This window comes from Pongo abelii, chromosome 23 (genome assembly GCF_028885655.2).
Source record: "Pongo abelii isolate AG06213 chromosome 23, NHGRI_mPonAbe1-v2.0_pri, whole genome shotgun sequence".
NCBI lineage: Eukaryota > Metazoa > Chordata > Mammalia > Primates > Hominidae > Pongo > Pongo abelii.
The window spans coordinates 37,077,576-37,093,072 of record NC_085929.1 but is presented as its reverse complement, the minus strand read 5'-3'; the positions used below and the strand labels follow the sequence as shown (position 1 = coordinate 37,093,072).

Genomic DNA, 15,497 nt, shown 5'->3' with positions numbered 1-15,497 from the left:
AACCTCTGCCTCCTGGGCTCAAGCGATTCTCCTGCCTCAGCCTTCCGAGTAGCTGGGATTACAGGTCCCCATCACCATGTCCGTCTAATTTTTTTTTTTTTTTTTTGAGACGATGTCTTGCTCTTGTCCCCCAGGCTAGAGTGCAATGGCACGATCTCGGCTCACTGCAACCTCCGCCTCCCAGGTTCAAGCGATTCTCCTGCCTCAGCCTCCCAAGTAGCTGGGATTACAGGCGCCTGCCACCATGCCCAGCTAATTTCTGTATTTTTAGTAGAGATGGGGTTTCACCATGCTGGCCAGGCTGGTCTTGAACTCCTGACTTCAGGTGATCCGCCCCCCTTGGCCTCCCAAAGTACTGGGATTACAGGCGTGAGCCACCACATCCTGCCAAACCCAGGCTTTTTGACTCCCAATCCAGCACTCTCTGTGCCCACTGCTGGGAGGGGTGATAGGGATGGCTTTGGCCGTGGCCTTGGGGGAATCACCTCAATGTCTAATGGTCCTGAATCTGGTGACAAACCAGCTCCCAGGTCACACACAACCCCAATTACCTGTCCCCACAACCACCAGGGGCAGGCTTTAATCTGATGTGAGGCTCACTCATTAGCCAAGTATCCCACAAGGCCTAGAAATGAGGGTGTTACAGGGAGGTCCCTGCTATGGCAGTGGGGGCCCATTGGATGGGAAAGGGTCCTGAGTCACCGAGGAGGATTTGACCACAGCCATCCATCCCTCCATCCTGCCTGGCAAAGCCTGAGAGTGGAGGCCAGAGGTACCCAAGCTGCTCAGGGACTGGGCTGGGCCAGCGGCATCTCTGAGTCATAGAGAGGGCGGGTGACAGGTGACTCAGCCCAGGCCGACTTCCCCTTCTGTAAGGCAGCCTGGGCGGAGGCTGGGGCCAGGAAACCCCATACCGGTCCTCCTAGGCCTTCCCTACCCACTCCCACCCCGCCGTGGGCTGGCCCTTTACTCAGCCCTGCCTAGCACTGGCTGGCACTGTGGTCTCTTACGAATTCTGGTTACTGAATCTGAATGATTCCTCCCTGAATCTCAGTCTCCTTAGACCACAGCCCCAGCCTGGTCTAGCTCCTGGTCCTCACACAAATGTGAGACATTTTGCAGATGGTTTCCAGAAAGGTTGGGTGAATACCCCAAGATAAAAGCAGAGCCAGTTGGTGCCATTACCTCCTTCCTCACTCCTGGCCCTGCCCAGTGCTCCTCATTCGAACCCTGTCCATAGGGATCATCAGTTCCATTTTGCAGATCTGGAAGCTGAGGCCTAGGGAGGGGAGGCTCCCAGTCAGGTGGGCAGAGCAGGATTAGGTTCCAGGTGTTCTCACTCCAACCTGGGTCCTTATCATCTTTAACAGGTGGTCTCCAGGAGCGGTAGCTGGGTGGGGAGAGTTAAGTGTTACAAGCGCCAAGGAAAGGCTCAGAGGTAAATAACAAAGCTGATGCTGGCTGGCGAGTCAGGGAGCTCTGGGGGTTGGGACTCCTGTCTTAGGTTCCCTACATGGGAGCCCTGCTCCCCTACACCCTTGCAAGCCTCCTGAGCACAGTCCCTTGTCAAGACCCTCATCAGCCCTTTTTTTTCCCAAAGAGATAGGGTCTTGCTCTGTCACCCAGGCTGGAGTGCAGTGGCATAATCATAGTGCACTGCAGCCTCCAACTCCTGGCCTCAAGCGATTGGATCTTTCTTTTCTTTTTTGAGACGGAGTTTCGGTCTTGTTGGCCAAGCTGGAGTGCAGTGGCACAATCTCGGCTCACTGCAACCTCTGCCTCCTGGGTTCCAGCGATTCTCCTGCCTCAGGTGCACGCCAGCAGGCCCAGCTAATTTTTTTGTATTTTTAGTAGAGACGGGGTTTCAGCATGTTGGCCAGGCTGGTCTCGAACCCCTGACATCAGGTGATCCGCCCGCCTTGGCCTCACAAAGTACTGGGATTACAGGTGTGAGCCACCGCGCCCGGCCTGGATTTCTCTTTTTAAAAAGAGTTGCATGTTTGGGTTTTCTCCTCCAGGCAGGGGTTTAAGCTGTGGGAAGGGAGGAGGTTGTTGTAGGAAGCGGCGACTGGACAGAGGGAACAGCACGTACAAAGGTTTCAGTGAGCAGGCCTGGTATCACGGGGAACTGAAAGAAGTCGGTGAGGCTGGAAGGCAGAGCCCAGGGGAAGGGAGACGAGCTGGGTGAGGCTGCAGGTGCCAGGTCCTAAGGGAGTTGGGGTCTGGGGTAGGAAATTCTGACTTTGTCCCAAGAGCAGTGAGGAACATCAGAATGTGCATGTTTTAGTGAGATCCCTCTGGGTGAAGGGGTCTGTGTGTAAGATGGAGTAGAGGGGCCAGGCAGAGCAAGGGGGAGGCCACTGCCACTGTCCGGAAGATGGGCAATGGTGGCCCGGCCAGTGGAGGGATTTGAGGGAATGGCACTGGGCTCGGGGTGGGGGGCCAGACAGACTGCAATGAACAGGGTAAGGGAGGATGTCCTAGTTTCTGTGTGGGAAGCCTACAACTCTCCCTATATCCCCTCTGTACCCCCAACAAATGACACAGGCATACAAGCAAAAATAGTGTATTTGAGGATGGATGACCAAAAACTGGGGGGCCCAGGGGTGAGGCCACAGCAGCTGCCTGGAGTTGGCATAGACTACCCCAACTCCCTAGGGGAGCCCAGCAGCATAGAAGCCCCCGTGCTGGGCCTCCTAGCTGCCTCCCCGCCAGGAGGAAGGATTGTGTAACCGCCAAGAATCATCATCATCATCATCGTAACAAGTTGAGGTCTTCAAAGTTTGCCTAGCAATTTTTGGCATCGTAATTGATATTAATCATAATAATGACTCTGACAAGCACAGGGACTGTGCCAGGCTTGGACCCACCATCCAGTGGTGAGCAGAGTCTGTGGCAGGGATGGAAGGCAGGTCTCCCTGGGAGTCCCCATTCCAATCTCCAAGGCAGCCCTTCCAGAAGGCTCCCCTCCCTACCATGGGCCCCAGTAGAGGTCACTGCCAGTTCTCCATTTTTTTTTTTTTTTTTTTGAGACAGGGTCTCGCTCCGTCTCCCAGGCTGGAGTGCAGTAGCATGCGATCTTGGCTCATTGCAGCCTCGATCTCCAGGGCTCAAGTGATCCTCCCACCTCAGCCTCCCATGTAGCTGGGACTATAGTCATGTGCCACCATGCCCAGCTAATTTTTCTATTTTTAGTAGAGATGAGGTTTTGCCATGTTAGCCAGGCTGGTCTCGAACTCCTGGCCTCAGGTGATCCACCCACCTTGGACTCTGGAAGTGCTGGGATTATAGGCGTGAGCCACCATGCCCAGCCCTGTTCTCCATTCCTTCTATGGCCACGGCAGAGGCTGGATTCAGGCCAGGGCCATCCCAGGTGGCTCCTGAGATCCCCCAGGTCTCAAAGACCCTTGCTGGGCTGGTCCCTCCGCCACAGCCCCCGACGGGCAGCCCAGGAGGCCACGAACTCGCAGTTGTGGTAAAGGAACATTCCTGAAAGAGTCAGTGTGATGCCCACGTAGCTGAGGGCACTGAGGCGGCTGCCAAACAACAGCCGGGACAGGACGAGGTTGCCCACCACGGTGAGGTTGCCCAGGACGTGGACGGTGAGGGCAGAGGTGAGGGCCAGCAGGGAGAAGCTGGCCAGGTTATAGAGAACCGACAGGAGGCAGCTGAGCAGGATGCAGGCCCAGAGGCGAGAGTCACCAGCAGTGGGCGGTGGGGCGACGCCAGCCTCCAGCACCAGGGCTGCACCCGCCAGCAGGCAGAAGCTGGGCAGCGAGGTGGCATAGAGCAGGGTCACCGCGTCCAGCCTCTCCTCCTGCAGCAGGGCACCTGCAACAGGACAACTGCCATGAGCACCCAGAAGGACACAACCCCTCCAGCCACCCCAGTATGACCCCTATGGCCCATCCTCCAAGAAGCCTACCCGGGCCCCTCGGGCAGGGATGGTGGCTCATCTGAAACATGACAGTCAACAGTTGGAGTCAGACCACCTGGGTTTGTGACCTGTGCCCACCCCTGAGTAGCTGTGACCTGGGCTCATGAGAGGCACTTGACCTCTGTAAGCCTGAGTTTCCTCACCCGGAGAGTTGGGTAATAAAACCTAATCATGGGTTGTTGTAAACATTTTAAAAGACGGCATACATAAAGCCCTTAAATGGGAAATGCTCAGTAAATATAAAAAACTAAACTAAAATAAATAAGTCTGTTATCAGCCACTTCAAATTGCCTCCCAGGAGCTGAAACAATGATCTGCTTGGGATATCTAAATGATCAATAAGCATGAAGACTAAGTGGCTCAAAAAACATTACAAAGGCTGGGTGTGGTGGCTCATGCCTGTAATCCCAGCACTTTGGGAGGGTGGATCGCTTGAGCCCAGGAGTTTGAGACCTGCCTGGGCAATGTGATAAAACCCTGTCTCTACACAATACAAATATTAGCTGGGAGTGGTGGCACGTGCCTGTAGTCCCAGCTACTCAGGAGCCTGAGGCAGGAGGATCTTGAGCTCAGGAGGTGGAGGTTGCAGCGAGTCAAGATTGCACCACTGCACTCCAGCCTAGGCAACACAGCGAGACCCTGTCTTAAAAAAAAAAACAAAAAATCGGTCAGGTGCGGTGGCTTATGCCTGTAATCCCAGCACTTTGAGAGGCTGAGGCAGGAGGATCACTTGAGCCCAGAGGAAGACTACAGTGAGCTATGATGATGCTACTGCACTCCACCTCAATGACCAGAGCAAGACCCTGTCTCTAAAAAATAAAAATAAATCTTCAGGGGCTGCCCTGGCCCTGAAGGTCCTAGGTTCTTTTTTTTTTCTTTTTCGTTTTGGAGACAGAGTCTTGCTCTGTTGCCCAGGCTGGAGTGCAGTGGAATGATCTCGGCTTGCTGCAACTTCTGCCTCCCAGGTTCAAGTGATTCTCCTGCCTCAGTCTCCCAAGTAGCTGGGATCACAGGCATGCACCAGCACAACTGGCTAATTTTTGTATTTTTAGTAGAGACGGGGTTTCACCATGTTGGCCAGGCTGGTCTCGAACTCCTGACCTCAGGTGATCCTCCCACCTCGGCCTCCCAAAGTGCTGGGATTACAGGCGTGAGCCAGTGCATCCAGCCCAAGGTTCTTCACCCAGCTTCGAAGACTCTGCATCAAGTGGCCCCAACCACCTTTCCCGCCGCAGCCCTTAATTACTCCCACACTGCAGTTCCAGCCACCATGAAAGGACAGGCCAGCAGAGGGTCCCAGCTCTGCCACTTACTAGCTACATGGGGGCCTTTGCATTAAAAAAGAATTTATAAAAGAAAATAATAAATTCGGTCAAAAGTGTGACCCATTCATTGCCTCATTCACTTATGACCACTGGAGTGACAAGGGAACAAAAGGTCATTGTGGGATCTTGGCTCTCACTCACTGTTTATAACTGATAATCAGCATCTTTTTTTTCCTGCTAATACTGTGGCTTGTCAAGACGAATCCAGGACTAAGAGGAAACCTTTTCACTTTGCAAGGGAAGAGGGGATCTTGCTGCTTTGCCTATGTGTGACTGTGTATCTGTGTGTACCTGCGTGTACACATGCCACCACCAGCCAGTTCACAAAGGGGTGCCCAGGTGAAATGACATTATTATTATTATTTGAGACAGGGTCTGGTTCTGTTATCCAGGCTGGAGTGTAGTGGTACGATGTCAGCTTACTGTAACCTCTGTCTTCCGAGCTCAAGCGATCCTCCCTTCTCAGCCTCCCAAGTAGCTGGGGCTACAGGCATGCACTATCACCCCTGAAAATTTTTGTATTTTTTGTAGAGATGGGGTTTCGTCATCTGGTTCACCCAGGCTGGTCTCAAACTCCTAGACTCAAGCAATCTGCTTACTTTGGCCTCCCAAAGTGCTGGGATTACAGGTGTGAGCCATTGCGCCTGGCTGAAATAACATTATTTGCATGAGGGCAATGATGGCATGGGGCCTTCGCCAAGTTAGTGGAGAGAGATGAGTAGTCGACACAGGTCCCCTCCCAGGCCTCTGTGAGCCTCTATGCATTTTCTGACACACACTTTCCAAAAAACCACAGAGATGCTTACTCATAGGCTATGCTTAGAATAGGAAATTTTATTTCTCTCTCAATTTCATTCTGATGTTTTAGCTTTGTTCTCTAGGCAACAAACAGTCCCTCTGGCTCAAGCGTTTCTAGAAATGAACAGATAATCGGAATGCCTCCTGCTCGCAGGCTCGAAAGTTAACACTGTTATGAGCTACCTGTGGCTTGCACGTTAAAGGTCCCATCACAAGAAGGCGGTTGGGTTTTCAGGTGAACTTCACCTTTGGTAAATTTCACCCTCTGCAAGGCAGCCAGGCAGGAAGGTCCTAACCTTCCCACCCATCTCCTCACACCCATTGTACATCCCACCCAATCCTCCACCTCCCCTCCCTGCAGCCCAGGGAAAGGGCAGCGATTCGCTGTCAGAGGCGGCGACTGGCTTCTACCTGGGGACCCCAAAATGTCAGCCTGTTTGTCCTGCCTCATTGCCACCTCTCCTTCTATTGGAACATGCCCAAGTTTCTGCCACATGCAGACAACAGCTGACCCTTCTCTAAACCCTGTCTGCTTGCTATTGGCTTGTCCCTTTTGCTCTTTCACGGGCTGTGTGATACTGTCTCCCTCTCTCCACGCCTCAGTCTCCTTGTGAGTCCTGTGGCTCGGGTAGCAACAGCCCCTTCACATGTGAGGTGCTGAACACAGGGCCTGATGCCCTGTGTGATGCCCTTGATGCCGGCTCACCCCGGCAGCTGGCATGATCCCCACACCCTGCTCCTGCTGGCTGACACCCGGTGCCCTGGCACGGCCTGTTTCCCATTCCCAGATCACCCTTTCCTCCTCCTTCAGTATGAAGAGCTGGGCATGGTGTGGGCACCTAGAGAGGCCCCAACAAATGTTTGCTCTCATGGTTACATTATTGTCATCATCATTGCATGTCTCTTCTCCTAGATAGCCTTCTCAGCGCTCCCCAGGAAGAAGCAACCGCTCCCCAACACCTGTGACCACTTTGACTCTAGAACTTCTTTTTTGCCATCGTGATCTCTATATCTGAGTGCATCTCCCCCATCAGCCTGAGAGCTCAGAGGGGTTGAGTCCGCCTGCTCTGTGATGCAGAGGGTGTCCAGCTGAGAGCAAGCTCAGCAGGCTGGCACCCCACTTCCCACCCTTTCTGTGGGTAGGAGGATGGCATAACCCCTTTCCTTGTGCAGGCCCCCTGGGCCTACAACTGGCCCAGGAAGGAGAGAAGTCGCTGGCCCTGCCAACAGCTGCCTGGGCTCTCCTCTTTCTGGATACTTTTTTTTTTTTTTTTTTTTTGAGACGGAGTCTCGCTCTGTCGCCCAGGCTGGAGTGCAGTAGCGCTATCTGGGCTCACTGCAAGCTCCGCCTCCCGGGTTCACGCCATTCTCCTGCCTCAGCCTCCCAAGTAGCTGGGACTACAGGTGCCTGCCACCACGCCCGGCTAATTTGTTGTATTTTTTAGTAGAGACGGGGTTTCACCATGTTAGCCAGGATGGTCTCGATCTCCTGAACTCGTGATCCGCCCGCCTTGGCCTCCCAAAGTGCTGGGATTATCGGTGTGAGCCACCGCACCCGGCCCTTTTTTTTTTTTGAGATGGAGTCTTACTCTGTCGCCCAGGCTAGGGTGCAATGGTGTGATATCTCGGCTCACTGCAACCTCCGCCTCCCCGGTTCAAGAGATTCTCCTACCTCAGCCTCCCGAGTAGCTGGGATTACAGGCATGCACCAGCATGCCCAGCTAATTTTTTTGTATTTTTAGTAGAGACGGGGATTCACCATGCTGGCCAGGCTGGTCTGGAACTCCTGACCTCAAGTGATCTGCCTGCCTTGGCTTCCCAAAGTGCTGGGATTACAGGCGTGAGCCACCGTGCCCAGCCTTCTTTCTGGATACTTGCCCTCTGCTCCCACAAACTCTGCTCTCAGGAATGAAGCTGGCATCAGCCACGTACACTTGAGTCTGAATCTGGCCCTGGTGCCTCTCCTGGCGCCTCTTGCAGTAGAAACCTCCTTTTGTTCAAAACCTAACTCAGGCCGGGTGTGGTGGCTCATGCCCATAATCCCAGCACTTTAGGCCGAGGTGGGTAAATCACTTGAGTCTAGGAATTGGAGACCAGCCTGGGCAACATGATGAAACCCCATGTCTACAAAAAATACAAAAGTTAGCTGGGCATGGAGGTGCGCCTATAGTCCTAGCTACTGGGGAGGCTGAGGTGGGAGGATTGCCCGAGCCTGGGAAATTAAGGCTACGGTGAGCCACTGCACTCCAGCCTGGATGACAGAGCAAGACCTTCTCATAAACAAACAAACAAACAAGCAAAAAAAACCTATCTCAGGCCCTGGCTCAAGTCTGTTCCTCCCCGTCTCTGCAGGGCTCCCATCTCTGTTAGTGGGGCCTCTAGCCCCCAAACTCCCTCCTGAACCAGGCAGCCCAACCAGTCTATGAGATTGGCTCGCCTGTCAGAGCCATCAATAAACCTATTGGCATGTTGGCTCACACCTGTAATTCCAGCACTTTGGGAGGCCCGGAGGGAAGATCACTTGAGGCCAGGGGTTCGAGACCAGCCTGGGCAACATAGTGAGCCCCTGTTTCTACAAAAAAAAATAAAAATAAAAATAAAAATAAAAATTAGCCAGGACGGTGGCGTGAGCCTATAGTCCCAGCTACTCAGGAGGCTGAGGCACAAGAATTGCTCGAACCTAGGAGACAGAGGTTGCAATGAGCCAAGATTGCACTGCTGCATTCCAGCAGAGAGATTGTCTCAAAAAAAAATAAATAAATAAAATAAAATTTAAAAATTATAATTTACAAAGTATGTACCCTCTGTCAGGCCCTGGGGCTAGGTTCCAGGAACACAGAGTTGCCCCAAATCTGTCTGGCAGGCAGCAGACAGGTAACCAGGTGGTGATCATACCATGGCATTTGGAACCACGATAGGGGAGCAGAGGGTGCCACAGGAGCCCAGAGCAAGGACTCAACCTCCCCAGGGGTCAGGAGTTAAGACTGGGGATGGAGGGAAGGAGGGAGCTGGCAGGAGTCAAGATGCAGCCCGATGCCAGGCACATGCCACTCCATGCCCAAGTGCCTGAGGCCTGGCCGGCCATTGCCCCTCCTGCAGGCTGGGGCTGCCTGGGTCCCAGTGTGAGAAGCACTGACTGTTTCTCAGCAGGGGCAGCATGGGCCTTGAGGTTAGGACCTTCACAGCCCTGTGGCCTACACAGGGGTGCCCACAGGTCAGGTTTCCCAGTGCAGACTCACACCCAGAGCTCATGCCTGTGCTCAGCCTCTAGCTCTCATGTAACCTGAGGGCAAAAAATAGAACTGGGTTTTGGCCCTGCCCTTGGGGCCAGGGAGGATAGAGACAGGGCCTCTGTGTCCCAGCTCTGAATATGCCAGGGCAGGGCTGAACTCTGACTTCAATCTTCCCTGGCTATGGGCTGTCATCAATCCCAGCCCAGCACTCTTGGTGTGCCCACTTCCTTTTCCCAGGCCTGGGTCACAGGATCTCAGGGCGAAGGGAGAGCAAGAGGCCCCTTGGACTCCATCAGCTCCAACTCTCCTCCACTGAGATGAGGAAACTGAGGCCCAGATAAAATCCTGATATGCCCAAGGTTGCCCAGCAAATATGAGCAAAGGTATGGCTGGAACCCAGGCCTCCCCACCCTGAGTGGGCACCCTGGCCTCCCCTATGTCTCCTTGGGTTGAGGCAGAGAGAGGGTAGAGGCTGTGACTCAGATGCCCCTCAGTAGGAAAGGCAGGAAGCCAGCCTTCGCCCTCAGGCAGAATGATCTAGTGGGTCTGGGCCTGGAGCCTCGGCCCTAAACTGCCCAGAGCCCTGCTGCCCTCTTTCATCAGAGCCAGCATCTGGAGTCACATAGACCATGCTTCACGTCATTAGGGACCCTGTGACCTCTGGGCAAATCATGAACTTCTTTCTTTCTTTGTTCTTTTTCTTTTTGAGATGGAGTCTAGCTCTGTCCCTAGGCTGGAGTGCAGTGGCGTGATCTTGGCTCACTGCAACCTCTGCCTCCTGGGTTCAAGTGATTCTCCTGCCTCAGCTTCCCGAGTAGGGGAGATTACAGGCACGCGCCACCACGCCCAGCTAATTTTTGTATTTTTAGTAGACAAGGTTTCACCACGTTGGCCAGGATGGTCTTGATCTCCTGACCTCGTGATCCTCCCACCTCTGTTTCGGGAAGTCAGGGACCCTAAACGGAGGGACTGGCTGAAGCCATGGCAGAAGAACATGGATTGTGAAGATTTCGTCGACATTTATTAGTTCCCCAAATTAATACTTTTATAATTTCTTACGCCTGTCTTTACTGCAATCTCTGAATGTAAATTATGAAGATTTCATGGACACTTATTACTTCCCCAATCAATACCCTTGTGATTTCCTCTGCCTGTCTTTACTTTAATCTCTTAATCCCATCATCTTCGTAAACTGAGGAGGCTGTATGTCGCCTCAGGACCCTGTGATGATTGCATTAACTGCACAAATTGTAGAGCATGTGTGTTTGAACAATATGAAATCTGGACACCTTGAAAAAAGAACAGGATAACAGCAATGTTCAGGGAACAAGAGAGATAACCTTAAACTCTGACCGCTGGTGAGCCGGGCGGAACAGAGCCATATTTCTCTTCTTTCAAAAGCAAATGGGAGAAATATCGCTGAATTCTTTTTCTCAGCAAGGTACATCCCTGAGAAAGAGAATGCGTCCCTGAGGGTAGGCCTCTAAAATGGCCGCTTCGGGGGGGCGGCCATCTTTTATGGTCAAAGCTGTAGGGATGAAATAAGCCCCAGTCTTCCGTAGCGCTCCCAGGCTTATTAGGACGAGTAAATTCCCACCTAATAAATTTTGGTCAGACCGGTTGTCTGCTCTCAAACCCTGTCTCTTGATAAGATGTTATCAATGACAATGCATGCCCGAAACTTCATTAGCAATTTTAATTTCGCCCCGGTCCTGTGGTCCTGTGATCTGGCCCTGCCTCCATTTGCCTTGTGATATTCTATTACCTTGTGAAGCACGTGACCTCTGTGACCCACACCCTATTCGTACACTCCCTCCCCTTTTGAAAATCACTAATCAAAACTTGCTGGTTTTATGGCTCAGGGGGCATCACGGAATCTGCCGACATGTGATGTCTCCCCTGGACACCCAGCTTTAAAATTTCTCTCCTTTGTACTCTGTCCCTTTATTTCTCAGACCGGCTGACACTTAGGTAATATAGAAAAGAATCTACGTGAAATATCGGGGGTGAATTTTGCCCGATATTTGGCTGAATTTCCCCCAATACAACTCAGCCTCCCAAAGTGCTGGGATTACAGGTGTGAGCCACCGTGCTGGGCCAAACTTCTTTCTTTTTTTTGAGACAGAGTCTCATTCTGTCGCCCAGGCTGGAGTGCAGTGGTGTGATCTCAGCTCACTGCAACCTCCCTCTCCCGGGTTCAAGCAATTCTTATGCCTCAGCCTCCCCAGTAGCTGGGATTACAGGTGCATGCCACCAGGCCTGGCTAATTTTTTTTTTTTTTTTTTGAGACAGAGTTTCGCTCTTGTTACCCAGGCTGGAGTGCAATAGCGCGATCTCAGCTCACTGCAACCTCTGCCTCCCGGGTTCAAGCGATTCTCTCACCTCAGCCTCCTGAGTAGCTGGGATTACAGGCGCCCACCATCACGCTCAGCTAATTTCTGTATTTTCAGTAGAGACAGAGTTTCCCCATGTTGGCCAGGCTGGTCTTGAACTCCTGACCTCAGGTGATCCACCTGCCTTGGCCTCCCAAAGTGCTGGGATTACAGCTGTGAGCTACCGCGCCGGGCCCAATTTTTTTTTTTTTGAGATGGAGTCTCACTCTGTCGCCTAGGCTGGAGTACAGTGGGGCGATCTCGGCTCACTGCAACCTCTGCCGCCCGGGTTCAAGCTATTCTCCTGCCTCAGACTCCTGAGTAGCTGGGATTACAGACACCTGCCATGGTGCCCGGTTAATTTTTTTGTATTTTTAGTAGAGATGGGGTTTCACCATCTTGGTTAGTCTGTTCTTGAACTCTTGACCTCGTGATCCATCCGCCTCAGCCTCCCAAAGTGCTGGAATTACAGGCATGAGGCACCGTGCCCGGCCCCAGTTTTTGTATTTTTAATAGATACAGGTTTCACCATGTTTGCCACGGTGGTCTTGAACTCCTGGCCTCAAGAGTCCTCCCGCCTCAGCCTCCCAAAGTGCTGGGATTACAGGCATGAGACACCGTGCCTGGCCTGTCAAATCGTGAACTTCTCTGGGTCTTAGTCCCATCATCTGTAAAATGGGGATAAAGTTGGTGGTTGCCATGACAACTCAAGGTCAACACTCAGCACCAAGCCTGTCACACTGTAGCTCCCAGTAAACATCAGCCGTCCCCAGACTTAGGCCTGACCCCTGACCTTCCAAATCCCTGCTCAAGGCTTTACCCTCCTTTTCTCTCCCTGGCCCATGCTTTCTGGCTTTCCTGTGTCCAAAGCCTTAGGCCACATCTCTTGGAAGCATGGAGTCCGACTATCTGGGTTTAGATCTTGCCTCTGCTGCTCACTGGCTACAGGGCCCAGCGCAAGCCTCTTCATCTATCAGATGGGAACAATACAGTGAGATAAATGGCTAGTCAAGGAATAGATCACTGGCTATCACTAAATACTGGTTTGTAATTCCAGAACTTCAGGAAGCTGAGGTGGGAAGATCGCTGAGGCCAGGAGTTCAAGACCCACCTGGGCAACATAGCAAGACCCTGTATCTATACCAAAAAAAAAAAAAAAATTAGCTGGCCAGGTGGGGTGGCTCATGCTTGAAATCCTAGCACCTTGGGAGGTCAGGAGTTCAAGACCAGCCTGGCCAACATGGTAAAATGCCGTCTCTACTAAAAATACAAAAATTAGCTTAGCGTGGTGGTGCGCACCTGTAGTCCCACTAACTTGGGAGGCTGAGGCAGAAGAATCGCTTGAACCCAGGATGCGGAGGCTGTAGTGAGCTGAGATCTCACCACTCCAGCCTGGGCGACAGAGCCAGACCCTGTCTAAATAAGTAAATAAACAAATAAACACGAGTTGGGCCTCCAGAGCCTGAGTTTGGGGCCTGGAACTCACTGAACTGTGGGCCCTCTCTGAGCCTCAGTTCTGCTTCCTCCACAGCCATGAACCTCAGTTTCCTCATTTGTAAAATGGGACAACAGCCATACCCCTCACAGGGCCATCCAGGCCATGCACCCACCCGGACCCCCACCTTCTCAGTTGGCCACCCAGGCACTTACTTTGCTGAACCGACTTGAGTCCGCGGAGGCAGGTGGCTGCGAGCAGGAAGCCACAGCCGGTGGGGGGTGTCCGGAACTCTCCAGCCAGGCTGCAAGCGGCCCCCAGGCAGAGCGGGCCCATGGCGGCCAACTGAAGCGGGTGGTGGCGGCGGCCCAGTAGCAGTGCCGACAGGGCCAGGGTGAACAGAGGTGTGGTGGTAGTGACCAGTTGTGCTAGGTCCAGGGGTACAGCCCTTAGGCCCACGTTGCCGCAGGCCATAGAAGTGCCAAAGGTGAGACTGAGCAGTAGGACTCGGCAGCGAGTGCCGCCTGGCATGGGGCGCCGTGCCCCCCGGTGGCATGCCAGGGCTGCCACCAGCATGTGCAGGGCCGACAGCAGCAGGGGCCGCCCAAAGCCGTGCACTGTGAAGATCCACTTGTTGAGGCTTGACATGCTGGCTCCCGCCAGCAGCCACACCAGTGCTGCCATGGCCACCCGGGCCCGGCCAGGCTGCCGGAGGGCCTGAGGGCTGCCAGGGGGCCACTCGGGGGGCCCAGCCGCCTGAGCACCACCAGCTGCTGCTGCTACTTCGGCTGAGGTCATCCTGCCATCATGGTGCTCCGGCGGGCAGCGGCACATCCGCACCAGTGAGGCTAGGGCAGGAGGCGGGCTCCCCAGTGACGACCTCTGAGCCACCAGAGAGTTCCGCTTGGGGCCAGGCTAGATCCTGGTTCCTCCGACCCCGTGTCCCGTTTCAGACAGGTGAGAACACTGCTTACTTGTGCCAGGCCTGTGCCAGCGATGTCTAGAAGCTAAGCTGTGTTTCCAGCTCAGACAGTGCAGAGCCAAGGTCGCGGCTGCTAGGATGCCAGGGTCTCCGATGCTCAAGCGTGGGCTCCAGGCACCTCTGCCCCGTGCCAGGTGGTCTCCACTCTCCTCCTCGCCTAGTATCCACGTTATGCTTTTAGATGAAATCCTCGTTCCTTTTTTCTCTTCAGTCCCCAGGTCATTAGGGTGCGCGCAGATCCAGACCCTGGGAACTCCTGCGTGCTCTGGCCGTGACCAGGCCTGGCAGGGGGGCGATCCGGGCTCCGCGCCTGGTGGTGCCCGGCCCGGGGGGTCGCGGGTTCGCTGCCTCCCACAGCGCCTGGGCAGTGAGCTGACACCACGGCCCGTGCTCCGGCCGGTGCCTGGCGGCGAGCTAGGCGCGGTTCCAGCAGGGCCTGCGCTCCAACTCCTGCTCTCTGAGGCTTTGGCTGTGGCTCTGGCTGAGGCTCTGGCTGCGGCTGTGACTCCGGCTGCGGCTCCTGCTGCGACTCACGCCCGGCTCCAGCTCAGGCCCGGCACTGCGGGCGCGGCGGTGCGCTCTTGGCTCCGCCTCCGCCTCTCCCTGCACCGCCGCCGCCCTCTCCCTACACGGAAAATTGGGCTGAGCACCCCCGCCAGGCCCCGCCCCAGGCCAGGCCCCGCCCCCGGGCCCAGGAGGGAGGTCTCGCCCCGCCCCAACGCCTCCCGCTCACGGCCCCTCCCCCATCGGCCGGGCATTTCCCCCATCAGCCCTCCTCCACCCGGGGCCTGCGCATCTGCCCAGTAGAGCCCCCCCGAGCTGGCGTGGTCAGCCTCTCTTCGCCGCCGGGGGGACCAGGTCTCTCCCCACCCAGCGCCAAGGCGAGCCCCCCCATGTAGATGAACGCGCATTGCTGGAGACACTGGGGTGTCCCGCACAGCCGCCCAGGCTATCTTCAAGAAGCAGGGTAGTGAGGAGGGGCCCACAGCCCCATCCTAGGACCAGTCTTACGCCCACCTGATCTCTGGCCACAATTATCTCGTGGGACCTCAGCATCCAGCAGAGCTGGATTACAGGGTCCCTTAAAGCACCTCCATCGCCCCTCCGTAGCCCCAGCATCCTCCCCAGCCTCCCAGTCCAGGGCGGCGCCCCCTGGGGACCCTCAGAGGGAAGCTGAATCACGAGGCAGGGATACCCACTGCTGCGGAAGTAGGTACCGCCGGCCGGCATCCTTCCCCGGCCAGCAGCCTCTGTCCCGTCCCCTGAGCACTCGAAGCTGACTCATAGCAGAACTTCCTGGGGTCCACCCTGTGCCCCAGCCCCGGCAAGACAGAGCCCTGGGCTGGGAGGCAGAGCGGTTGCCACTGAGCCCTTGTTAATGTCTGGGTCTCGGTTTTCCCACCAGAACGACAGAC

At 54.7% G+C, this 15,497-nt stretch overlaps 1 protein-coding gene across 4 annotated transcripts in view; it reads right to left on the bottom strand.

The window, feature by feature from the left end:
* SLC35E4 (solute carrier family 35 member E4) overlaps positions 1 to 14,722 on the bottom strand; it is a 30,102-nt gene extending 15,380 nt beyond the window's left edge. The window contains exons 1-3 of one of the 4 annotated variants that reach the window (XR_008517699.2): positions 13,316 to 14,716; positions 3,263 to 3,831; positions 1,190 to 1,390 (exon numbers count right to left, since the gene is read on the bottom strand). Coding sequence is in view for 3 of the 4 variants with exons in the window: in XM_024239991.3 (XP_024095759.1) it covers positions 3,398 to 3,831; positions 13,316 to 13,934 (1,053 nt within the window). In the remaining variant the exon portion in view is untranslated. Of the gene's footprint in view, positions 1 to 1,189; positions 1,391 to 2,550; positions 3,832 to 13,315 lie in introns of those variants that run through there. The other 3 variants (XM_054543327.2, XM_024239991.3, XM_054543328.2) reach the window with 3 other exon arrangements.
* Positions 14,723 to 15,497: the final 775 nt, after the last annotated feature.